The sequence below is a fragment of the Tyto alba genome, unplaced genomic scaffold (genome assembly GCF_018691265.1).
Source record: "Tyto alba isolate M040663 unplaced genomic scaffold, T.alba_DEE_v4.0 Super-Scaffold_42, whole genome shotgun sequence".
Taxonomy (NCBI): domain Eukaryota; kingdom Metazoa; phylum Chordata; class Aves; order Strigiformes; family Tytonidae; genus Tyto; species Tyto alba.
Window position 1 is genome coordinate 28,773,139 of NW_024881318.1, and position 27,641 is coordinate 28,800,779.

General features: G+C 40.4%; 1 protein-coding gene across 1 annotated transcript in view; it reads left to right on the top strand.

Annotated features, from left to right (window-relative positions):
- The window catches only part of HOMER1 (homer scaffold protein 1), a 108,503-nt gene extending 82,832 nt beyond the window's left edge, over positions 1-25,671 (top strand). Inside the window, exons 7-9 of the mRNA XM_042804751.1 lie at positions 3,463-3,573; positions 5,276-5,356; positions 16,311-25,671. Of these exons, the coding sequence (XP_042660685.1) occupies positions 3,463-3,573; positions 5,276-5,356; positions 16,311-16,499 (381 nt within the window). The 3' untranslated portion in view covers positions 16,500-25,671. The remainder of the gene's footprint in view (positions 1-3,462; positions 3,574-5,275; positions 5,357-16,310) is intronic.
- The last annotated feature ends 1,970 nt before the right edge of the window (positions 25,672-27,641 follow it).

Sequence of the window (27,641 nt, forward strand, 5' to 3'; positions counted from 1 at the left end):
ACAGAGGCTTGAATGATTGATTGAGCCTCACTCTTAAATGTGAAACACTGAATGAGGAGAAATCCCTGAAAACAGCACATGGGAGGGTCAGACTAAGGCAGTTTAGTTTCCTCTTATGGCACTGTCTGTCCATAATACATAAACAGTTATTTTTAATAATTTTTGTACCACTGGTCATGAGAAAAGTTAATCCAATTTGAAACAAGGAAATAAAGCAAGTAAATGCTATCCAGATTTTTATCTAGAGCTTTATCTTTTGTTACTTCTGTTTTCAATTGCATATTCTTTATATGGCATCATTTTCCACCCCATTTTACTCTACGGATTTTTTTTTTAAATGATCACAGTATGATTTTCTTTTTTATAGGTTCATTCAAGAAGATAGCATCATGAAGATATTTGACATCTTTTCAGATCTCTGTGGGAATGGGCATTTAAATAAGACTGTGATTAAAGTAACCCTGTTCTTTTAATTTAATTTGTTCTTTTTTTCCAACTGATTTTTCAGTGAAAAATAAACTAAACAGTTGAACAATGCATTGTTTTCTTCCATAAACAGTAAGAGATGGACATTTGCCCAGAGAAAAGCTGGACCAGAGTAAGACATCACAGCCCTTTTAGTGTTGGTAATTAATTGCCTTTCTGACAGCAGTTGCCTCTGTTGGCAGGAAGGTTTGTCAGAGCACTCCCTGCTCTGCTTAAGCAAAATTAGCAAAATAAGTTTTCTTAAGCAATTTCAATAGGTGTCTTGAGTTAGGATGGACCAGAGCATACTGGAGGGTGTTCACATGAGCTGGCAGGACTGTCATGGAAGGTGTTTTCAGCCAGCAACAATACACACAGCTGAGAGCGGTAACATTTCATCCACCACTGTTCAGTCCATCAGCCTCCTTGGATTCCAAGCTTGCACCCCCACATGCATCCTCTCTGTGTGGACCACCCGAGAGGAAACCATGTGGAGAACAGTGGGGGTCCAAGCACTTCATTAGTCACAGGATGAGACACCTCTGCATGCTTGCTTTCAAGGCACAAGGTGCTAGGACAGAGGTGGTTTGGGCACTGGGTTTTCTTCTGTCTCCCTAGCTGAGCCTCTTACACTTTGTTTAAACAACTATTCACTGTGCCAGTGCTTGGTAGGAGCCAGTGAGTATTGCTGAGTGCAACAGCTTTAAAACAGAGGTTGACCTTCTTGGAGGTTGCCATACAGTGTTCCAGCCTTTCACAACGGGTGGGAGAGGACCTGACACTGGGTTCCTCTAATAACCTTAGCCCTGGGTTCACAGAGGCTTCCACCTCCAATTCAAGACTCATTTCAGCAGAAAAACTTGGAAATGTTTAAGTAGTTAAACATCTGAAGGGGTGAAAGCGGGTGAGGTGAGTGCATTTGACAGTTCCAGCAAAATTTGGAATGAGCTAGAGCTCTGCATAAACTTGCAATGTCAGAAGTACAGGAACTTGTGTAAAACTGTGGCAGCTCTGCTAGATAGTGAAGTGTTCTTGACTGGGCAAGACCCTGACCAACCAAATTTGACTTCAGAATTGGCCCTGCTTTGAGTGGGAGACTTCAACCAGATGACCACCAGGGTCCTCTTCCAGCCTAGATTACTCTGTGCCTCCGTGATTCTTGCTGTGTCTGGTTGTTAGTTCAGATATTGTGTAGATACAGGTTTATCCCAGTTGGTGTGTTCCAATTCTGCTTGTTTGTGTAACTGTAGTGGTAAATACTATAACAGTCACAATTGGTAGCAGTCACAAGGAATCTAAATAGATATATTTTTGTGTAATTGAAGCAAATTTAGAAGATTGTCTAAGACTTCAGTTGTAATGCTTAGTGGCATATAAAACTGAGCAAACTGCTATTATTTTTTGCCATGAGCACTGATACTTCTTTTGGGACAATTCCAGCAAATAAGATAGTTCTTTGGGGTGGGGGGTGTTGTGTTACCAAGCTATATCCTCATCCCTCATTCCCATTACTCCTTCCAAGAATTTACTGTAGTCTTAGTTCTCTCCATTTATAAACCTGATGTGCAAAAATTAGTCACAGTTTTCCAGTAGAAGAAACTAAACTCATCAAGATTGTTACAGAGGGGAAGTTCATGCCCTGTGACTCAGAAAGGAGAAATTGACAGGTATTTTGTTTTAATTTTCCTGTATTTCATCTTGGTTTTCCTCCGTCTTCTCTCAGCACTCAGTAATCTAACTTTGAGCCTACAAATATTTCAGAGTCTGAAATTACTGGCATCACAGTGGCTTCACTAGCTGGACTACACTGGTGCTGGAGGGCACCAACCTTGATTCCTTGAGATGTTCTTTCATCTAAGAAATAAATCTGTCCTGGAGAATGCTTTCCCTCTGTCTAAGGGTTACTTCTCCAAGCAACTTAAATGGAGATCTAATGTTTTTTGTCGCAGAATTGCATAGCGCTTTGTTCAAAGGAGTTTTGGGGACAGATATGTTAGTTACTGTAGGTAGATGGTGCAGCTCTGTTGAAGACTGTATGCTAAGATTGACAGGCATATATCTTCTGGAAAAAAAATATTATGTTTTAATTAGTATTTTTATTATTTTAAGAGTTTGTTATTAAAAAGTTTCAGTGCACACATCCACACAGGCGTGCAGTCTGAGAGTTCTCTAATATTTTGATCTATCATTTGAGAGATACATGAAGAGACACTTTTCTGCATAGACTCTATCTGCATGGATTTAATTTCTTCGGTGCAGAAGCTATCTTTTGACAACTGTTTATCTGTGAATGGCAGGATATTAGCATCTCTTTGATTAAAAAATAAAATAAAAGGGCATACTACTGCCAGGTATCTTAACTTATCCAAGAGCAGATGGAGAGTGTTTGCTATCTGCTAATAAAGAGGAACTGTGCAAATCCAAATTGTGCCATTTAGCTGCTGGCTTTGTGAGACATGAGATCTGCACTAGAGGAAGTAAGAAGTTGGCGGCTGTACTTTTGTGGCTGAGTGTCTGCTATTACCCTGTTGATGCAGAGTCAGAAATTGAGGCTGTGAAATGTTAATTAGCTTGCTAGGAAGTGAGTGAGCATTGTGGCTTGCTTGATTAAGATGGTGCAGCATTAAAAAGTGTCAGAGAGGTTAGTGAGACAGACAGATCTGTGTTTAATCGTCTAGCTATTACTGTTTCTGAAATGTTAATTCATCTTATTTCAGAAATTTTTCAGTCATTACTAAGTATAAGTTTTAATTAATGTTCTTTTCAGCCTGCAACATATTAAATTTATTGTTTCCAAGATGTCATAGCAACCATTTTCTGCTAAACATTTTGTTAAGGAATTTTATTCCAACTTCATAAGAATACCTTCACCATTTTAATCAACATAAGTCACTCAGAACTAAGGGTATATTTCAAAGGCATTGATGCAAAGTAGTAATAGCACCTTGAATTTGTTGAAATAAATTCTGTATGTGTTGCTTCTACTTATGTCAACAGGTGACTGAGCTAGAGTGTGTGAGCAGTCAAGCCAATGCAGTCCACACACATAAAACAGAATTAAACCAGACAATACAAGAGTTAGAGTCTACGCTGAAGAAAAAAGAAGAGGTATTTGCTAATATTTATTCTTGGCTTTTCTGTTTTGTCATTTCTAAAGGCTTTCAATATTAAACTTGTGGTGGCCAGTAAATACTGTATTATTTCCTACAGATGTTACGAAGTAAAATTTTTTTCATCATGTTTGAAATTACTGATATTTTTCTGTGTATATAATTCCATCAGTCCAATGTAGAGCTGGGTATCTGAACAACATAAAAAAGCATCATGTTTTCATGTTTGGTTTTACCAAGCATCTCTGTTTGCAAAAGTAAGTCATAAGTGGCTTCCACAGAGCAGTCATCACACAGATGCAGTCCAAATTCACTAAGAAGGGAAGCTTGTTGTAATCATGCTTTCATTTTTCTGAAGAGTAGGGCCTGGAACAAGTCAGTGCCTTTTCCAGGCCAATCTGTTTTTCTGACTATGTTAATATAGCTGACTTCTATGTTCCCCAAGATCAGCCCTTTCCTTAAACACATGCCAAGCCCCTGGCCCGAAACTTGATGGTATTTATTGTGCCATCTGCCTGGGGCTGGACCAGCTGCAAGAAAATAAAAGGAATTGGACTATCACCTGCACTGGCACAGGTCCTGGAGGAAAGCAGATTTGTGCCCCAGAATGATCGCGAATCGCCCCTTTATGGGTGGGAAAAAGGAGGGTGGAAGGAGCTGCTTGTGAAGGATTATTTGCCCTGTGTAAGAACAGAACCCTTGAGCGCTCCGTGACAGAGGCAGTGGGCACTGGGGGGGAGTGGGGGATGTCCGGGTGGGTGTGGGGGGGTGTGGGGGGTGTGTAGTGCATCTTGAAGGGTCTTGCCTCCGGCAGGGCAGTTGTTAGGTGTTCCCAAGGAGGATGCAGAGGACGCACAGTAGTTACAGAATATCCTCCCAAAGTGGAACAAAGCCTTTTCCAAACTCCCTCATACTGAGATTAGCCTCTGGTTGGTAATGTTTCCCATTTTGGTGCCCATTCACTTTTGAATTATGCTGAGCTGCTGGCTGTAAAGAGATCTTTCCGAAAGGAGTTCTGGGAGATGAATATGCCCTTCCAGGGAAAAGTGGTTAATAGTTTTAAGTTTGATTCCTTTTAGTTCTATTAACTGTTTCTATTCTTGCATCCTGAAAGTAAACTAAGAAAAGGCTTCTCTTCCGTTCATTATTTTATCTATATTTGTTATTTTTGTGCCTTACTACTTTCTTCTTGACAAACTAAACATACTATTTCTTTTAGACACTCTTTTTACAGAAATCAATGCTCAAATCAGGCAATTTTCTGATGCTCAGCCCTGCTGCTAGTAACATAATAAGCAGATCACAGATGAAAATTGGATTTTGCTCTTGGAAAAATGGAGAAGGATAGTTTCAAATAGAATTTCAAGTATAAAATTGTTTCTCTAGTTACAAGGACCCTTAATTTTCCAGGAAAAAATTACTTCAGACCTTTTCATTTGGAGAGGAAAACCTGAACTTTTATAAAAGAAAGTGCTTGTCTGTATTGTTATTTATTCACAAAGGAATTGCTGTTCTGGGACTGTGATTCAGGAGTATTAAGAGATGGTTTTAAACTTTATGTGCTGTGATGGGCAGTAGCCCACTGCCCGTTTTGGTATCATTGCAGTGGCTTGCTCAGGGGAAGAAGCAGCAGCCAGCTTACCTGCACTGAGGCCAAGCCAGGTAATGTGTTGCTAGCAAGGTTCTTTCTTCTCCCTTAGGAAATAGAAGGTTTGAAACAAGAAATCAACAATGCCAGAGAGCTCCAGGCACAGAGGGATTCTCTGACCCAGAAGTTACAGGTGAGCTATACCGCATCATCTTAATTTAGAGAGAAGGGAAAAATGATCATCGAGTGAGCAGTTCACATCAGCAACCTGTGCTGTATTCACTGAAGGTACCAGATAAATATGTAAGTTAGATTGCGTTGCAAAGTGGTGGGTTGGGGTGATCCTTAGGAATTTGTATCAAAATTTCTACCTGCTGTAAGTTCCTATTTTTACCTGAGGGAACAGACCCAAATTTCATTTACAAGTCCACAGAGTATTCTCAAGATAGCATATGTCCTTCATCGATATATGTCCTAGGCAGTTCTGGTCTCATTTTTACTGCAGTGTCTTCCCATAGGTCTTGTGTGCCACTGAAAGTGTCAGGCTGTGTATCATCAGGTGGGGATGAGTTTGTATTCAGCTTTTAAACACGCCCTGAGAAAGTAAACGTTAAAGCTTTCTTGTGTAGTACAGACTGAAAACACACTGACATTTTCTTGGAATTATTTAGAATCACTGTGGTTTTATTGTTTTTTCTGGGTTGTGTCTGTACTGTGTGTAAAGCCAGATACCTCAGCCTGCGGGAATCAGGGTGCCCTCAGTATACCCTCCCATGCTACGTCTGAGCTCCTGTCTGTCCGGTGCTGGGCTGACCAGCCAGCACGTACCCACCTCTACTCTGAAACCTGCCTTTGAAGTAAGGCTGACCCAGAGCTTAGGTGGGTTAAACTCAGACTTAAGGGTTTTGATAGGACTGGAAACTCAGGCATTCGATAGCTCCAAATCCAAAGTGCTGGAAGGTGACCCTTGCTGTTCTGTGGCTTGACCTAAATGATGCTGAAAGCAAGTCCCATCAGACTAGCCACAGCTTAAAAATCATTAAGCAGGTGTTCTTTGAAATGCATGACATGAATTGGAACTTACTTGAGTCTTGCTTTACTTACAGAAGAAACCATGGAAGAGCAAAATCGTTTTACTCATTTTTCCCCATTCTTAAAGCAAATTATTTAGAAAAAGTATGTTCTTACTTTAAACAGTCTTTAAATATTGTTTTGAATTACACCTGAGCTTGCCTGTTCCACTATTCCAAAAATTGCTGCTTGTTTAAGGCTAAAAATGGTAGTTTTCAGCTGAACAGACACTTATCTGAGAGACTCAAAAGAGAGATTATAATGAAAGTTGAAAATTGTTCTAGCAGTAGCATATGCAATAATTTCAGTGTAAGATCATATGAAAAGTAATAGTGAGCCAGGAATTAGCTATCCTTAGCAAGCAGAATTACGAGAGACTAGTAAGAGATGAAAGATTAGAACGTGCTAAGGTTTTATTAAAATTTAACCTTATAAAGTCAGTGGCTTCCTTTTGGTATATTTATATCTTTAGTATCTAAATGGATATATTGTGTACATATGTCCATACATCATGTTGTAGGCAGTCGGTGTCTGAAAACAGTTCTATATGGTACTATTCAAGTAAATTCAAAGCTCGCTTAGGATCTGAGTTAAAAGTTGCTTTTCTCAAGCTTAAAGCTTACTACTGACTTAATGCAGCCCACCTAAAAGATCTTGAGTCTTTGCTTTGCTATAACCATCCTGCTTTGATTATACTGGCCTTCTCCGAGCCACTTCACCCTACGTCTGTGACATCAGTGAAATGGTGTTTTCTTCTGCAGCTCCAGACAAACCGTCTCACATCTGTTCATTTGGTTGACTCACCGTCTGTTTTCAGGGTGATTGTCTCCAGGGTCCATATCTGTTCATCTCACTCTCTTTTCTTCTGCTTTGTTTTTTCCCTCTTGTGCTTGCAAATGTATTATGTAACTTTAAACTATTTTGGATTATGGCCTGTATGAAAAATGGTATACGAAGATACTGCTATTTCAAGGTGTATTGCGTTTCTGACACACTTATATCAGGGGGTGAATTAGAAATCCACCATTGGCAAATTCCAGTGAAGAGCAGTATGTTATTACTGTGAAGGGTGAGTATTGGGGCCCTTGTTACTTAATAATTTCATTAGCAATGTAGAGAAGACGTATCAATGAGTCATGATCAGTGTGACTCTCACAGTAAGTCAGGATATCTTTATTACTATGGCTGATTCCTAAATTTAGCTGTTGTGTATCATTTGAATATTTTATTCAGATCCTTGCACTGAATCCCACAAAAGATTATAACAGTGCAAACAACAAACATAACTTGTTAATAATTTATTTATTTTCTAAAAGAAAACTATGTATGAGAAATGATTATGTCTGCTGTGAGAAGAGCCTGAAAGAACAGCATAAAATACACCTGCAAAGGGCTTGAATGTATCAAAAGAGTCAGCTTATTGTTAGATGAGATTGACTGCAAATAAAGTGAAATGACACAACTAGAGGATTGAATTATATTACATTGCGTTGACACCTCCCCACTTCTTCCAATCAGAAAGCAAGAGGTTTGAGGTAGACTGATTTGTCTACAGGAAACTGCATATGAGCTGGACATGAACATGTAATGCAGTACTATTGCAAAAACCATTGATACTCATCTAGGGTAAATATGTGTAAGGATCAAATGTTAAATTTGGGAAGAAACGTTTTCCAAAAATTAAAAGCAACAGCTCCTGGCATATTTCAGTTAATTCTACTTCCCATATGTTATTAAATATGCTAAGCATAAGTTAGGGAAAATAAAACAGGAGGAAGTGTGGGAGAAAGTATATCTGAGGAAATGATTGGGAAGCTAGATGTATATGGACTAGGAAAGAGATGTCAAGAATGGAATATAAATAAAAACATGCAAAGTGGAAGTTTAGGCAAAAGAAGGGAACTCTTCTGCTTTGAAGAGGTCAAGGACGAGCAATGGAGAGTTAGCCTTTTGCTGAATATGGATGGAAGCTCCTACATCTAACATAAAAGCTTTTGGTTTTACCTGGGTGCTCCCATCCTAACAGCTCACAGAAGAAGAATTCCTCTAGTTTAAGAGCATCTGAGGAGGGCCTCAAAAGGCTCATCTTCAGTGCTAGATACAGGCCAGTGGGATGTTCTTCAAGCCCAGATATCATAAAATAAAACCATGTGTGTATCCATGGTTTTGTTCCAAAGTGGTCCCTTTCATCACTGGCTTGCCTACTTACAGTGTCTCTCCTGCAGAGCTGAGAGGACCTTGAATTTCCCTCTTTGTCCTGTATTGCAGTCACTTGGCCTCAAAGGGTCTTGAACCCAGGCGGTCATTACACCAGGTAGTACTTGTCAGTACTCAGTTTGGAGGGCAGGAGTAGGATCAATGAAGGAGAGCCTTCAGGGTCTGGGTTGTGATCAGTTAGCTTATTTGTTTATAGCAGTGGTGGGGTAGCTAATCACTAAATAAGCATGTATGTATTTTAATTTATATTGTGTCTACAAATACTCATTTCAGTTAGCTTCCTTTAGTGGTTTGGCAACTACAGCACTCAGTGTTAAACAGATTCAACTAATTCTTCTCTTGGTTCTGCCAGCAAGGAGTAATTCCTGCTCTCAGCTGTGCTGTTCAAGACTAGTGCCTAAAACTGTAGTTTTCAGCTTGCCCATTTGCAAACAAGAAGGGAGCTATTCCAGTTCAGCTTGGACATAACCCTTGGCTGCACGAGCATCCGCAGTCAGGAGGAGGTCAGGCTCCCGAGGCCCTGCCTGCTGCACCTGCACCGCTGCCAGGGCTCCCAGAGCTTTCCCCGCTGCAGAGGCTGGGAGCCAAAACTGAGCACTGCCCACATCACCCCACCCCTCCTCCGGCCAGGGATGCAGCAGCCAGTCAACGCTGCCATCAGACCCCTCGTGAGTGGAAAAGTGTCTTGGGCCACGGACTTTCCACACAGGGCTGCCATTTGTTTTGCCAATTGACGGGGTTAACACAAAGGACACAGACACCAAGCTAAAGAAATAGGCTTATTTTACTTTAGTAGAAATAGAAATTTTACTATAGTAGAAATAGCAGAAAGAATAAGCAAGGTAATGCACCTAGACATTACTATTTAAAGCTAGCTATAGTGATTAAGAAAGATACATCACCAATTGCCCTCATACTTTACCATCATCCAGACCCGTGCGTCAGCTGGGGAGCCCCGTCACAGCGAAGGGTCGGAGAGCCTTTCCCGGCAATTGGGAAGTCCTACGCAGGGCGTCCACTCGTAGGTGAGGTCTCCGTCTTTGCTGTGAGAGGGTCCAGCTTTTATACAGTTTAACAAACAAGTCTAAACAAAACGCACAGGAGATATCTGGTAGATTGATATGCCTCACTCAGGCATGTCCGGATCTGGCCAGGATCCGGGCATGTCTGAGGAGTTTCTGGTTTTCTTTACATCTGGGATTTATAGTTACTTCCTATTGTTTACTTATAGTTCCCAAGGATTGTTCCCAGGGTTACATTTTCATGCTGATAAGATGCTGGTTGCTTCATGCTGCTGATAAGATGATGGATGCTGGTCGGGGAATTCACTCAGAAGTCAACTTTGGTTTGAGGCCTATTGTTTGGGCCCCTTTTTGTTTCAATCGGTCCTTTGACTTATGAGTGAAGATCACGACCCTTTTGGAAGAGCCCAATATGTTCGCTCTATCCGTTTGATACGATACCATACATAACAATTATATAAAGTAATAATAATAATGATAACTAACAATATTACAAGAGGATGTATTAAGAAATTCAACACTTGGGTTGCAGAGGATGAATATCCAGTAAAGATGTCCCACCAGTGGTGTGCAGTCTCCTTCTCCATCTGGCTAGCTAGCGACATTAGTTGATTCTTTGTGATTACAGTCTGTATCACAGAGTCTGACAGAGTTTTATTTCGTCGTTCTAAATGTCGTCGCAAATGTTCTGATTGTTCCATGATGGTTTTCAGTGGAGTCAGGGATAAGCTGATTCCATTAAGTCCTAAGCTTTGGGGATGCCAGTACATGTTTAGTCGTTCTTCATGCGTTGAATAAAAAGTATACATCTGTCCGTGCCAGATGAGATAGAATACATTTCTGAGGCATCCCGAAAATGGAGTACTTAGATTATACATTTCTATAATATTTTTATCATTTGTTACTATACAAACATGCTTAGCACTAATTTCTACAAACATATCAAAGCTTTTGGGCAAAATTGTCCATTTACACAGATTCACTGAATGTTCCAATAAACATGGTTCATATAACCGCGAGCTTTGTCCACACAGTAAACTATTTGCTGTGGACGTACACAAATCTAATTTATGGGTTCGATTCCTAGAGTCTATATAATCTCCCTCCAAGTGGGGCAGCCAATATTCTGGTTCAAAGGGTGGTTTTTCCCCAAAAATTACAGGCAGTACTAGAAATTTACACATAACTTCAGGTTGGCTAACATCGTAGTGGATTATTTGACCAGCACAGAATAAATCTGTGCACTGCACTGTCTGTGGAGATAGTTTAACCCAATGGGCTTGAGGAATCCATTTCTTAAATATGTTTCTCCATAACAGCTCATTATTAGCCATTAAGTCACTCTGAGCTTTGTTTCGTTGCATAAGGACATGTAAAGTCTGCAGTGTACATGTTGTCCAATTCATAATCTGGCTAAAGTTGTGGTCAACATGCCACTGATTAATTTGAGTCCTATTGAAGAGCTTTAAAAATTCTGTATCGTAGTTCAGTGACCCAATTTGTGGGGTAAAGGTAGTTGGAAGCCACTGATCCTGCAACCTAATTCCTTCCGCCACATCATAACCAGCATTCTTTACTTTGTTTGTTAAGGTTTCGATATCAATAGAATTTAAAACTCCCATTCCTGCCCCAGTTCCTCCTAACAGGGTATCATACCATGCCCTTTTCCATCTACATGATGGTAGCAGGGGGAAAGAAATATTGAAATGAATAACATGTTTCTGATATTGTTGAGCTACCTGAACACAAGTAGATGGAATGCGGTACAAATGATCAACAGAAATATGAGGTTTAGATTTCAACATAGTAAAGAAGTCTCCCCAGTGTAACCGATTTTTCATTACTGAATTATTATGGCATATTAGTGTTTCTGTTTCTTCCATGGGAAGAGTTATCGCATGAGCAGCATTCACCTCATGACCATCTGTTCGATTAACACATTTGTAATAATCTTTCGAACTGGGCAGACCTGATACATTACAACATTTAAGAGATACTTTACTAGATATAGTGACATTTGAATTATCTGTAGGACAGGTTACAAAAAGACGTCCACGATCTCTCCATCGTGATGCCGGTCCTGAAGGCCACCAGTATGTACATGTTTCGTTATACTGAGTACTGAAAGTAAGATTGGCTATAATACAGGCAGAATTGGCTTTGCATCGGAAATCATCCTGTTGTCTTGTCTTGGTTGCATTTTTCCATTGCCACCTAAGCGGTGTCTCTCGTGGACCTTCCAGTGGCCATCCTGGTGTGAAAGCCTTTCCCAAATGGACCATGATGATACACAGGCAAATCCATCTTAGCAGGATCTAAAAGGTAGAATCTTAAGACATCTAGTTATTCTCGCAGATAACATTTAGTTGCAGGAACATATTCCCATTTTTCCTGTCCAGGTTTCATGATTAAAACAGTATTGTCTTTTCCTGTGGCTATTACTTCAGCTGGTTCAGGAGGTCCACTTGAACTCTGGACCCATACTTTAGCTCCATTATTGAAATTGGTTGATCCAAACCCTTTATCTCCATGAACAGTGGTGACTTGAGGTTGATCCCCTTTTTTCACAATTGCTTTCAAAACTGGCAATAACAATAATTGTGTGAGTTTTGGGTAATACTTCCTGATGCCCACAATGCCACTGAATTCCAAAAAAATTTACAGTTTGGGATGGTTCTTGAATCTTGTTAGGATTAATTTCCCAACCTTTCTGTCTCATATGATCTACCACCTGTTCAAGTATTTGTTGCACTTCCTTCTCATCGTTTCCCTGAATTAGGATATCATCAATGTAATGCACTATTTGCATATGAGGAGGCAATTTTATCTTATCCAGATGCTCAGCCACTGTCCGATGGCAAATGGTTGGACTATGCAGCCATCCCTGAGGCAATCTGGTAAAGGTACACTGTCGTCCTTGCCAGGTGAAGGCAAATTGGTCCCAATGCTCCTCTGCAATTGGGATAGTGAAAAAGGTGTTAGCTAAATCTATTACAGCATTCCAAGTCCCTGAATGCTTTTGAACCTTTTCTATTAAAGTAATAGTATCTGGTACAGCTGCTGTAAGTGGTGGGGTGTGTTTATTTAATTCCCTAAAATCTACTGTCATTCTCCATGACCCATCACTTTTCTTGACAGGCCATACCGGATTGTTCCAGGCTGTGGTAACTGGTTTCAACACTCCTGCATCTAATAAATCTTTAATTGTCTGTGATATCTCCTCATGCACTCCTGGAATTCTATATTGTTTCATAGTCACTAATTTAGTAGCAGCAGGAATCTGTACAGGAGGCATTTTCACTTTTCCTACTAAAATTGTTCTAATACCGATATGATTTTTCACCCCAAACTGGTACTGACCATCTGGGAGATTCAAAGTTAGTCCCTTCAGAATGTCTATTCCGATTATGTATTCAGGAATGGGGACAATCATGACTGAATACAGTCGTTTTGGGAGGTTTCCTATTTTCATTTCAATTTGAGTTTGTACAGCTTCAATTTGTTTCCCTCCCAGACCTGTAATGATTACAGGTTGTCCTTTAAATTTCTTTGGATTCCCATATATCAAGGAGGCCTCCGCTCCTGTGTCAATTAAGGCTTTTACTGTTTGTGAGGACTGGTTCTTCCAAAATATTTGGAGCTCCGCATGGGGCCGTCGGTCCTTCCGTGCCCATTGCACTGGATCTTGGCCATAATTTCATTCCTGTTTACTACGCTGGACAATTTCCCTAGTCTCCTTCCAGGGGTATAAATCAGAATACAGCTCCCAATCCCCCCTTTCCCCCAGAACAACTGATCTGCCCGCGGAGGGCCCACCGTGTGCAGATGGGAAGTCCCGTTGAGGCTCAGGAGGAGGTGCTGTAGGCTGAGTTACCCCTGGCTTCTTAGTTTCAGAACTTTGCACTCTCTTGCTAGGCTTATTCAGCCCTCTTTGTTTGTATATTCGCCACAGCTCGTTAGTTGGAACACCATCAATCTTTTCATGAGATAGGCCATCCTTCAGTAAAGCTGTAAACATTTCTTTGCGAGAGACTCTGTTCTCATTTCCTTTAGGGCTGTCCCGAGTATTTTGGTTTCCTGCACTTCCTCGGGGGCCCCATTCTCCAAGATCACCTAGCTGCTGTATTTTTTCAATTATTTCATCAATGGGATTTCCGGTCTCATTAATTAAGAGAGTCATTATTACATTTTTATATGCTGGTGGGGCAGTTTTAATCAATCGGTTTCTATGAGTGACAGACAAGGCAGCTTGCATCATTCTGTCAGGGTCTCCTATAAAGATTGACAATTTCATCCCTTCCTCCTTCATCCACTGTATACAATCTCGCAAAGTATACCAGGGACGTTCCCCACCTGGCCAATCATTCTCCGTGAGGTATTTATTATTACATCCCCGGGCAGCCAAGGTTAACAAATTTGTATCCTGAGGATTATTTCGGAATGCATCTTGCACAAAGGAGTCAGAACTTAAAACTAAAAACTTCCTAGAGTCCTCTGGATCTAGGGTTACCCCTGCTGCTCCCTGATCGTGCAAACGCACCATCCAAGAGAGCAGGGGTTACCCCGGTCTCTGCTTAAATCTTTCAATTATATCATTTATTTCATGCTGTGTATAATCTTCAATCACATCCTTCCTTACTTGTTGCCCGTTAGTATCCAATTCTATTTTCCGTCTCCACACTGGTTTTACATCCACAGGTTCATCTGAGGAACCAGCCTCATCAGAACCTGTAGAATCCCAAATATCTCCATCCCATCTGTCAGGATCCCACTGTACCCCTGCTTCTGCAATCACAGTATGCACTTTCCTATGGTTTACTCATCCCCTTCTTTTCTTATACTGTGCAACTCTTACTGCAGCTCTTTCAGCTACAGTCTGATAAGTATCCAGTTTATCGGCAAGCAACTTGTTTTGACACTGTAACATTACAATTTGATTCTGCAAATCACACATCTGTCGCTCCATGTGGGAGCGCTCTAACAGCAGTTTTTCTTTCTGTTGGTGCTGTTTCCGATATGCTGTTAACAAAACCCATCCCCGTCTTCCCGAACACACAATTTCTTTTCCTTTTTCGATAGATAATTTTTGGATACATTTTAATACATCCAGTGGTTCAGCTTCTTTTAGCCGACTTTCCCACTGTTCACATGGTCCTCCGACCTTAGCCCACTCAAGATCCAGTGAACTATAAGGAAGGTCTTCCCATCCAGGAATTTCAGATGGAGCTGTTTCATTACGTTTAGATTTAAAAAATGACATTTTGTTCTAATCCTGTCCGTGACGCCAAATTTGTTTTGCCAATTGACGGGGTTAACACAAAGGACACAGACACCAAGCTAAAGAAATAGGCTTATTTTACTTTAGTAGAAATAGAAATTTTACTATAGGAGAAATAGCAGAAAGAATAAGCAAGGTAATGCACCATTTTATACCTGTGGCTCCTGACTGCCCAAATACGTCTGTATGGCTCAGGTTGTTTCTTACGGTTAGCTGAGATCTCTCCAATGTAAACTTGAACATATTTGTTAGCTTTGAGGGAGACATAGGAATCATAACAAAAACAGCGAGAGTGGGAGGGCAGAAAGAGAAGTCGCTCTTGCTGGGAGCAATGACTGCTGCCAAATCTCCCTCCCTGTGACTGTGTGAAACCAGCTGTAAAAGCTCAAGAGCAGGCCCATTGAAGCATTGTGACACAAAGCCCCTGTAAAGGGAAGCGGCGTTGAGAAAACACTGATGTATGTAAGTAGAAATTCACTGCACATTTCCAGAGAATAGCAGCCCAGGGTGTGTGGCGTACTAAGTACATTGTCCCTGCGCTGCCTCTGGAAGTGTTTTTTGTAGCTGAAATTACAACATTTTAGCCTGAATTTACGAGGTGTGCAATGAATGGGACAAATAACAACATGCTGTTCCAGACCCACGTGGCTGCTACCCCAGTGATTTGGTAGGAGAGGGGGGCACCCAGTTTGCACGAAGCCGAGTGGCCGCGGCCTCCCTCCCGTTGGGCACGGGCCGGAGCTGTGGGGGTCCCAGCGGCCTGGCGCCAGGGGCCTTCCCTTCCTCGGGAGCGGGAGCTGAGCTTGCTCAGGGCCGGGTCCCCTCAGCCGGGAGTGACACACCGTCGCTTCTTCTTCCCACCCGCTGCGTGGGAGCCGCTCGTCCCGGCGGCGCTGGTGGCTTGGGTGGCTGTGCTTCGGCGGGGCGTGTGGGTGGGTGGGTGCTCGGGGGCACCCCTGCAGCCAGACCAGACCTTCAGCTTGCACTTGCTGGTTTAAATTGGTTACAGTAACGTCACCCTGACATCAGTCTTGCTAGTTTATGTTTCTGTCTTAATCTTAAGGGTGAGAAGGCCTATAATGTGGGAGAGGAGTAAGGTAGTACTCCTTCATCCATAAAGCAGTATTCTGGATGGGTTTCTGTATGAGACCATTTAATGGGGACTGTGTCCTCAAGCAATTCATGTAGTCTAAATCAGGAAGTGCTTAAATTCAAGTAAACCTTTGAGAAGCTGTTTTCAGTAGGTAGCACATTTCCAAATGATAGAAACAATAACTTACCTAAGTAAGTATATCACATCCATTGTTCACAGACTAGATTTATCCCTCTTCAAATGTTTCTGTCCTCTAGATGAATTACTGAAAAAATCGAGGAAGTGGTAGTAGATGCACAATCATGATAACAATTTGGGTTTGGGGATTTGGCTTAGTGGAAGCTGTAAAGGGTCACAAATTGTTTTAAAAACGAGATGACAAAAATAGCACACGAATACCAGCAGGAGGTTAGACTGCTTTTTGTTTGCAGACAACACATTAACATGTTATGTATTTTCTCTGAAGGAAGTAGAAATTCGAAACAAAGACCTGGAAGGCCAGCTGTCTGATCTAGAGCAACGTCTGGAGAAAAGTCAGAATGAGCAAGAAGCTTTTCGCAATAACTTGAAGACACTTTTAGAAATTCTTGATGGAAAAATATTTGAACTAACAGAGTTACGAGATAACTTGGCCAAGCTAATAGAATGCAGCTAAAGAAAATGGGATTTCAGTGCCAATCAGCTTAAAGATGCACTGTCTCTCTTCATAGGACTGTGTTGGGCTCTGCGTCAAAGTTGCACAAAATTAGAAAATGCTCCTCTGAGAGGGCTTGTTTTAAATTTGAGTCGTATTTCAGTGTAAAATTTAGAACTCAGCTTGTAGCTAGTTGAAGAAAAAAACAACAAACAAAAAAACTTGAATTACAAATTACCTCCTTGTACATTATTGGCCACAGATAACTTGAAAGATACTAACAGTAATTTAATACAAGCCTTTTCTAATTATCAGTGATGGAAGAATTAGCAGTGTCCCAGGTCACATCCCCTTTTTGTGATAGACACAATATAGTTTATCTGCTATTTATTTTTATTTATTTAAGATATTTAATTGCTGTGTTTTGTGCAAGAACTTAGTGATGACAGCCCTTTATTTTGTTTTTCTTAATAATTTCTCAGGATACTTTGCACTGTAGAGAAGCAGTGCCCTTACCAATTTATTCTTGCCAGGAGTGAGAGAGAGTTGCATCTTTAATTGAAACAAAGTTACTATAATTGCTTGTATAAAGTTCTTCCTTTTGGGGTTTTTTTGGTTGGTTGGTGGTTTTTTTTTTTCGGTTGGTTGGTTGGTTGTTTTATATATATATATATATCTATATATTTATATAGATATATATATATATATACTGGAAGATACCGCATTTCTTTATGGAGCTTACTCTGGTGTTCTACAATATTGTCCAATGTAAGGTTTACTTTTTCATATGAATTCCGTGTAATTACAGTGAATTACTATCTTCCACTTAACTATATTTTGAAGCCAACCTATGATGGAAGGTGAGTCCCCCCAGGAAAAAAAAAAAAAAAAAAAGGGCAAAAAACCTCTGATAATTTTAAATGTAAAAATTGACATGCACAGATAGCAAGGAATAGCCAGTCGTTTGTTTTCTGGCCTTGATACATATAACGAATATGTATGTTGGATTAACTGTTAACCTGTTCTGCAGGAGACTTTTTCAGAATGTCACATGAATTTCAGGTTTTCTGAATAATGGCTTATGGGGAGAACTGTTTTATTACAGATTGCATTAAGGGCATAGAGCTATTGCAAGGGATTACTCGTACATTGAATTTGTCCAGCCAAGAAAGCTGTTTCTAGAAGTTTTGTTGTCATAGCAAATTGAAATGGAGACATGTTTACTCTTTTATGGGTCTTCATATCACATCTTTATTGAAACTACACCAGGCAATATTCTGAACTGTTAACTAAATGTTTAAAAACAGGAAATTGAATTCAATTATCCTCAGTGAGCAGGTTTTAAAGTTGTTTTGATGTAATTTTAACAGACTTTTGGCAAACACACATTTCTTTATATAATAGATTTATTTAAAAAAAAAAAACAACCTCTTTGAAAGGTAAGCCAAATGTCATGTGTCTTGCATCAAAGTACATTCTTGCCATAAATTGCTTGTAATGTTGAAGAGGGCTTTTTTAAAATGTATGAATGAGTGTCAGACTTCAGAGTCAAAAGATGCACGGACCTTTGTTTGCTCCCCAAATTAATTTGAATGTTTAACATGAAATCTAGCTGCTTATTAAATTGTACAACACAATTTTCTCCACTTAGAGACTGCTATTCAAAACTAGAAAAGATAAGCTTGTTTTCATGTCTGTACTGTGTGTATATACTATATAATACACACAGGTTTTCATTTATATTAGAAATACATACTTTATTTCTAAAATACCATTTTTTTTTCTTTTCCAGTGATTTATCAGGTCTCCCCTGACTAGTCAGGAAAATGGTTTAGGTCAAATCCTAAACCGCCATGTATTATACAGTATGTAATGTACACAATGTTTAAGTTTTTGACATATTTTTAGGGTATTTTCTCACTTATTTTATTTATTAAAGGGGGGGGGGAGCTTGGTTTAGTGTGTTACTCGTTGAAAACTTTGTGGGGAGCTACATGTTTTTCATTTGGTGGATTTTAGATGGTGGTGTGTATATCTTCATCAGGTCCAGATGAGCAGATACAACCAGTTTTTAATTTACTTGGGGATGCTTGGGTCTGATTCTCCTGTCACTTGAGCTGCTGTAAACCAGATGTGTCCTTAATGTGATGCCAGCAACATTCAGTTGGCATAACATCTGTGGAAGTGCAGGGGGATTCTGGCCTGTTAATGCTCAGTGGACATAATAAAGATGAAGAAAGAATAAAAACACAGGAAGATGATGATGGAATAAATGTAATATTATTTTTAATGATACTGACATTTTTAAAGATATGATGTCATTTACATGTGGGAAAATAGTGGACAGAAATATTTCCACTTAGATTTTGTGAATATGTGTGGTACATGAGTATTTCTATGTATACGTACACACACATATGTATATACAGAACATGGAAAAATTTAGATGTGCACATTTTTAATATTTTCCTATTGAAATTAAATTTAAAATTGGAAATTAATATTTGAGAATTTCTTTTCTCATAGAGTAGATACACTTCATTTCTTTTTTTGAAATAATTACTGAGGGCTGCACCTTTGAATTCCCAAGTAGTTGCCAAACATAAATATGGGATAAGGTGGACATACGTGCACATATAAATAAAATCCTATTGCTAAGACTATTTTTAATGTTTATGTACAGTAGGTGAGTGTTTAGAAATTGTGTCCTGAAGTTCATACTTAGGTGGCTATACCTACTGTAGCCTCTCCACTTGTGTTTTAAGGTGAAAGTTTGCCTGTTTAAACATTGCTTTCCCAGAGACAGGTATTATACATTGTATCTATCATTGATGAAACTATGGGAATATGTATATGAGAAAACAGTGTTGAGTACTAGAGCCTGAAAACATGACCATGAACTTCATGAAATTGCATTGGAGGGGAAAGCAGTCACATGGGGTATAACTTGTTACATGGCAACTACAGTCTTGTTAAAAAAAAAAAAAAAAAAAAGCAAAAAGAATTACCAAAAAACAGAAATATCCAACAAAAAAAAATATCAAAAATACAGCTTTTTATTTTGAAATACACTTGCTGTTCTCTGGAGAGTGTACTTTTACTCTTTATTTTTTTCTTAAATCTTTTTCAAGTATGTGCAAGTGATTGCAGCAGCTACCTTAATCTTTCAGGTGCTACTGGATTTTGCATTAGCGTGTTATGTTGTGAAATCCTGACTTTGACATAAAAGATTTTTGTAAGTATATCCCCGTCTGGATAGTTAGTTTTTGGAGTGTCTTGTTCATAATCCATATGCCTCAATGATCCAGAAATTGCATTTTTCTATGTGGACAAAGTAAAACGTGTGAATTAATCTGTCTGTTACAGACTGGGAATTCCTTTTCCTGGCTAATATATCCAGGAAAAAGGAGAACAAAATGAACTGATAATGCAGAAATGCTGTTATAAGGTCTCAAGAAAATACATTTTCAGGTAAAATATGAATAAATAAAGGGCTAAACCAGATGTAACACAAATAAGTATTGTTTAATGCTATCGGTGGCATTCCCAGGATAATTCCTTTAAAGAAAACCCTCCAAGAATGAACAATGCATCAATTAAAGATTAATATTTTGGGATGTGTCTTTTCAGTTGTCAGTTGTGAAAGGTTTCTGATTTCTGCACATTTTTCTACCAGTTGGGGATTAACTTCAGGTTTACCTTCAATAAGAGGCTAAACCTCAATTCATTCTGTCATTTTTTATATTCTGTACTGAAGTGGCTACTGAACAGCACTCTGTGAACACCGCATTCAAAAGTCAAAAGCAAAACCTTTTTCAGAAATACTGCATGGAGAGAGGAATGGAAAACTGTTGCAGACCTTAATTCTCTGCAGAATTGTGGATGTCAGTAGAAGCACTGAATTTGGTTGATTGCAGAAATCATGGATCTTGAGGCCAAAGATAAATCTGATTAGAGGCTAGGTCTGGATGTCAAAAGACAGTTAAAGAACAGGACCATCAAGAAACTCCATCCAAACATGCATAGTTTAGTCTCAGTATCTGGACATGCCAGTTAAGTGGACAGCTATACACTGATTTTTTCAGGAAATGGACCTGACTCTGCAAAGCAGTGTTCAAATTGTCTTGTTTACATTTTCTTAGTAATGCTGCATATGTGCACTACCTCTGAATGGTGCTAAGCAGAGAACATATCATGGAACAACAGCTGTTTTTTCAAACCTGTATTTTTGCTTAGTCACATTAGTTCCTTGTTTTACTCCATTTACTTCAGACAAGTAGGATTAATTTTCCCCATTACATTAAATGTTTGGGAACAATGAACAGAGTTTTGTGTTGGATCCTGGAGTCAGTTCAGCTCATGTCCACTCTTCTGGCTTGTGTAAGTAGCCAGAAAGCAGGTGCAACTGTTTACATCACAATACCTCTAGATGCTATAGATAGAAGTGGGTTTTCACACCATATGGGGACTCATAGCTTGCCTGCCACAACCTCTCAGGGACCTGTAGCTGGCAGTACTGCCTCTGCACTGCTGGCAGCTCATCCTAGGACCAAAGAAACACAAGCGTAATTTATACCCACTTTCTCCTTTTGTGGATGGGTCTTGCACAGCGAAGCTCAACTGCAACAATACATCTGGCAGTTTGTGTCATTTTCGGATACAAGCATTCGAAGGAGAAGTAACTACCAGAGCTGGTTTAGATTTGGAAGGGGGTGGGGGGGGCGGGGGAAATGCAGAGTTGTCAAAAAGATTCCCTTACATAGACCTGGTAGCTGTGAAATAGGTGAGAATGGTTTGCGCAGCAAAGGACAGACCATCTGAACTGTGCAGCAGTTAGAAAGGGTCTTGCTTTCCTTAGATATTCACATCATGCTAATACTGAGCACACCTGACTTGCCCCAAAACTCTGCTATGATTGCTATAGGCTCCTCAAGGTCAGCATTAGGTCTGTGTTCCATGAACACAGCCAGAGTCCTGACAGTCTGCAAACCCCGTGTCCTTCCAGTCTTTTATCTTCACAACTCTAGAGGTTTGGTGTTGATATTAGTCTTCGTTAGTGGTTGATGACACTCCCTATTTTTTCCTGCCACCAGTTTCTATCACTTGTCTTGTTTGTGTAACAAAGTTCTGAGCTGGATTTTGGGGTTTTTCTTCCTTTTAACCTCGAAGTAGTTTCAGACCTTGCCCGTTCCTACTCTGGGGATTCTCATCTGTTCTCATCCGAGTCTCATCTCACTGCACGGATCCAGCAGTGTGTCAACTGCTTTTGCTTCCACTAGATTGAGAATAGCAACCTAGAAGTTTTCTTGGAAGAGAGCTTCCATTTCTGTGACTGTGGTAATTCTTGAAGAGGAAGAATTTTTTCCCAGTAGATCAAGGAGGCAGAGCTCAGGACCTATGTGTATCCAGGTGCTAAGGGGCGAGGAAGAGCTACACTGACAAGGTATGTTTAAGTATAATCTGTGTGTATGAATTTACCCTTTTGAATTAAATATGGCCATGCAGATATTTGCAAGCTTAAGGTGTTCAGAGAGGGAACAAGATCTTCGAAATTCTCTGCGTCTGGATTGTATTTTGTTAAATGATGATGGGAATTTTCTCTAAACAAAACAAAAGAAACGGGAAGCAAAATGACCTTGTACTTCCCTGCAAGAGAGACATCACAGCCCTTATCTGTGGATGGAAATGTAAAAATTAAACCTGCTTTCTCTGCATCTGAACATACTGTTATTTTTATAATTCCAGCAGTGTTGTTTCTCAGGAATCTGCAGCAATGGAAACCAGAAATCTAACAGCGAAAGGCACAGCTCTCTCTTCGACTTTCACTTGGTGAGAGGAGACAGGATAGTAATGTGCAGTTGAGCAACTCAAGTAGTAACTAGTGCAATCAGCCTGCAGCGAGTCCCTGCTGCTCAGCCTCACTGCTACACCCTGATAACTGTGTGGAAGCTAGCCCAAACGTGGCTGCACTTGCTGCAGTCACTGTCTGTCTCAGAAGCAACCCCTGAGGGTTTGCTGTCCTTTGTTAAGAAGCTGCTGGTTTGAACTGTGGCCCCATCATTACTAGTCGAGCCTTTTTGCTCCAGAGCGTTCTGCACATTTGGAGATTTGCTTGCAGGGGGAGAAAACGGAGGGGAAATTTCATCCTCCAGATCTTAAAGAAGCAGAGTAATGTGCTGGTTTGATATAGGCACCATTTACCCACCTCTTTGAAAGAAAAAGAAATTATGAATGCTTTATTTGGGGTGGTTATTGTTATCATTTGAACCTACAAGTCAAAACTTTTTTATCCTGTATTGCTTGCATTTTTCCTTTTTTCCGTCTACATTCTTTTCTCCTGTGCAATGTGGAGCAGCCAAGCATGTTTACAATAAATGTAAGAAAGTCCTGAAATGCTTATGGAGTAAGATCCATGAACACTGAGGGTCCTGCTCACCAGGCAGGCACATCAACAACCGAAACAAAAAAAAACTCACATAGAAGATACCTATAGGTATGGGGTGCTGTCTGTTGTTCATGAACATCTCTGAGCCTCAGCGAAGGAGTCATCCAGCCAGAGACCAAGAGGCAGTGAAGAAGCATCGGGGATGTTCTAAACAAGCGTTACTGAAGCATGCCATGAGGAAGTATTTTGAATCAAAGTGGGCTAAAGCAGAGAGCAATGGAAGTATTTTCAGAAGACAAGGGTTTGTATGCTCTTTTTTGATGATGACTGCATTGCAGAAATAGAAAATTTCTGTAAGAGGTGCGTAACTCCTCAAGTCAAAATACAGTAATGTGTCAGGATGGGCAGGCTGTTTCCAGAAGAAACGGAGCTGATTTTCCTGCTAAAAAAAAGGGATCGTATACCTGGCAGCAAAAATTCCCATCAAGCTAGAGGACTTCTGTCATCAGGTAGGACAGGAGACAGATCTTTTACAAAGGAATTAAAGCAACATTTGGAAACTTCCCTGAGAGAACCTGTACACAGATAAGGGCAGATGTCTGTGCAACTGCTGCAATGTGCCTGATTCAGAGTGGGAAATCTAGCCACAAGACTTACAGTCTGGACTGGCAGGACAGGCAGGTAGCAAACACTGCTGTAGGTCCAAAGGTTTTTAAGGAAGTTGTGGCAGTTTGGTCAAATTGCGGTAATGAAGCTGTAACAAGGACATATGTATCTAAAAATCCAGACGGAATTAAGGCCAGCCCCGTGGCTGAGCAAGCAGCCACACCAGGGACTCACGGTATGTCCAAACATGCAGTCACCCCTGTAACCCTGGCAGAGGAGAGGGTTTACTTAGGGGTAAAAGCAAACAAGATTAACCAGCCATTGAGGCTAGTTTTACGGCTCCGGAGTAGCAACTAGGTGGCTGTTGAGTTCACCATGACATTCTAAATCTCTCTTTTTGACATGCTGCACCAGAAGAGGGAGCTGCTGCTTGAGGAATTTATAAACTGACCTCCATGGCCTCCATAAGCTTAGCTCTGTGTCTTATAGTGGATAAAAGTTGGGGTGTAGCTACTTGGACAATAGTTAGCTGGTGACAGTGGTGTGTCAAGAGATCAGGCCTTCATTGGCTGGAAGGTCTTGACAGAGATAAGTGAAGAAATTTTAATATACAGTATTTCAGTATATTATAGGTTTTTGTTTTTAAAGGAAACCCCATGACTTGCTATAGCAATGACCAGTTGATGGGCTACTGAAAAAAATCTTGGTGTCCTCCTGAGAAACAGCTAGGCTCCTTCCACTGGGTGAGCTCCAAAGGGAACAGGAGCTAAATTTTGCATTCATTTGTTTAACCAAGCTGGTACCGACAGTACCAAACGCTTTCTTATTCAGAAGCATCTCTGAGACCTTGAGTATCCACTAAGGACTGCAGCAGATCCGTGTATCTGGGCCTTGAGAGGCAGGAAGACACTACATCTGTTGGGCAGCTGATGGCTGGGAGTAGAACCCAGGTTTATTCCAGATGGCTGGTAATGCAGTCTTGATAAATGCTGGTTGAGACACAGAGTTTCTGTTTAAAGTTTCTTATTGCAAATTGAGATTAAAAGCTGAAGACTTGAAGGGGATTTTTTTCTGTGAAATGCGACATAGCATTGACTTGCCATCGTAACTGCTTTTGAGTATTTAAATGTGTTTTAGATGTGATATATGTTAGTTTGTATACAAACATAAGCAAAGCATGTCCTGGTAGGCAGCCTGCAGCTCCTGTTCTCCCCAAAAACACAACCTGAGTAGATACCTCTTTTTTTTTGTTTTTTTCTTTTTTTTTTTTGTAATAAAGAAGAGGGACAAACTTCATCTCCTGAACCAGGATTTGCTCTGTTAATCAACCGTGACTAATGCTACCTTGGACTGAGGACCAGTCCTGCACTCCTCCTGTCTTTTCCTAGAATGGATTAAATGAGAGTAGACATGCTCCAAGTGTCACTCACTGGCACATGGCTTTTCTTGATCCCATCTTCTGGCCATGGGCACCAGAGAACTGGCCCATGAATGGCCAGGCCTTGCAAAGGCTGCCAGGCTGACCCACCAAGCATGGCTTAATTTAAAGCTGGGTGACAGAGCAAGGAGCGGTGGAGTGGGGGGGCGATGGACACATAAAACAGTGTTGCAGAGTGAGTGGAAATAATTTGTTCATACAGTGGTAGCGGGCAGGAGAAAAAGTAATGACCTAATGTTTCAGCTTAGTTTGATATTAAGAGAAGCCTTCAACCACTAGGCAATGGAATTGATCACTTGGAGAGGCTGTGACCTTCTATCAGTAGAAACCTTCATGAAACTACTATGGGGATAGCACAGGTATATGTGCTCCAGCAACAAAAGGGTAGGATGTGTGATTGTTTTTTTTTATATATATTACTAATTTTATTTTTTAATGCCAATTCAAGACTTTTTAAACATCATTAGAAACCAAGAGCAGTATGCAGTGGCTTCTTTGTCAAATTGTTTTTGCAGGACTCTGTCCACTCCAACAGTCATTTCACTCACTGCAAGGGGGAGGGGGGGGGAAAGCCATCACTTTATGAAGCTTCATATGAAGTTGATTTATAAGACATCTGTTGTGTTCTTTAAACTGTGCAGTTAACATGCATGGCAGTTGAAGCATGCATTGATGATTCTGTATGCTAAGAGCTCAGTTACATTCCTACTGAAATTTAATGGGATTAAAATAAAGTACTGAGGAAAAAAAAAAAGTATAGTTAATGCTTTGTATGAATTGCATGATTCTTTAATTTTTCTTATTCCTATGACTTTTAAACATTAATATAGAGGGAGTGTGATGCAAAGTGGAGAACTTAAGATAAAAGAATGAAGTAAACAGTGAATTTTGTTTGAAGGACCATGAATGTATTTGGCCTTACATAAGCAGTATGGGGCATAGTGAGATGTCTGAGAGAAGTCAAGTCTGTCTTCCATGGTGAGGAGAAAGAGTGAAAATGAGGCAATACAGGTGATTTGGATGTGGCACAAGTGTTTCCAGCAAAGATCCCGCAGACAGCACTCAACTACAGTAGGAACAAAGGGATAAGGCAGCAGGTACAGGGAGTGATCATCAATACAATTTATGATTTGGTTTGGGTTTTTTTCCAAGAGTTTTGGTTGATTAATGAGGAGAGAGTGAACCCCAGCACTTACACAGACAGGCAGCAGCTGTAACAGCACAGATAAGAATCTTTGCCTGTTTTTATCCACCAACCATTCCTCTCGAGGTGATGTTTCAAGGGAGATGTTCAGAGGAGATGTGCTGTCTTTAAGCTGGTGAATGTCTGGACAGTTAGCATGACAGTGGTGAGGTTTAGAGAAAGTAAGAGACAGAGCCGGTGGAAAGGGGGAGAAGGGCAGGAAAGCACCTATGTGGGAACAAGTCAGGTCTACAATTCTGCAGGATGGAGAGTTGGACAGAAACTTGCAGCACTTCTGCAAGCAGGGCAGGTTAGGTGGCGATGCTGCTATAGCTGCCTGGTGAAACCTCTGGAATCTTTCCTGCCATTTGTGTCAGCAAAGTGATTCTTGTAACGTTTATACGTCTGATATGGTACGCTGCTAAGTTTACAGAGGCTGTTTTATCTCTAGGTTAATTACATCCCTCCCTACTAACAGGTAAAAACTTAGTAGCAAAACTCTATAGCACTAGACCTAGATAAGTGATGTGTGACACAAGCATAAAGCTCAGGCTTTGGTGGTGGCAGTGACACACTTGTGGTTTGGTGATTTAGAGATACTGCAGAAGTCCAGGATTTGTGTGAGCTCCATCCTATGGCAGGAAGAATAAAGCCTGTGAAATGGGATTCACCCTATGATGGGAAGCAGCAGTAAGAGCTGCTGAGAAAAAAACAACAAAAAAAATAACCAAAACAACCACCCAAGCAGTTCATAGGTTTTGGAAAATGAGATCTGACAAACTAGCTTTCCATTTTTACTTCTCTCCCTTCTCCCCATTCCCTCTGCTGAGTATGAAGTGGTGTAACAGAAACAAACCCTACATATACCAATGGTTTCTGTGAGAAAGAGGTGCTGTTTTATTTCTACAAGTTTGAAAAGGACTGTGGTCAGGTGAATATTTATTTACAATGTACCTTTCCTTTACATCTGAGATGTAACAAACATGAAAAAAAAATAAATGATGGTTCTACCCATCTCCCATCTTCTATGTGTTGTACAAACATTTAGGCCTCGTTCTGAATAGCATCTCGCTGCCTTCCAAGTGTGCCTACAGATACATTCACTGAATTGCAGTTCTGATGCATCCATTAAATGTACTTCTAACCTGTAGGAATACTCATTAGTGGTAAAAAAGCAGCTACTGAAGTACCGAAGCCGATGCCAAAGTAGATGACAGCTGATGGCAGCAAATACTCTCAAACAGAAGTTTGTTCTGCAGAGCAGAACGTGTGAAGACACCCGCACCAGGCTCACCCTGCCCAGGGCACAGCAAGTGCAGTGGGAACAGACCTCAGCTACAAATACAACCCTCCTCTTTCACAAGAGAAGTCTGTGACAAACAAAGAACTTGCTTATTTCAAAACACATTTCCTACTTGTTCCACATGTTCTGCCACAACCCCAAGTTAACAGCGTACGTGAGGTGAAAACCACCACAAGAAATCCTGAGCCAGACACGGCTCGCATTTTGGTTAAGACACTTGGCAGCGTAGATTTGTACTGCAAATGCAA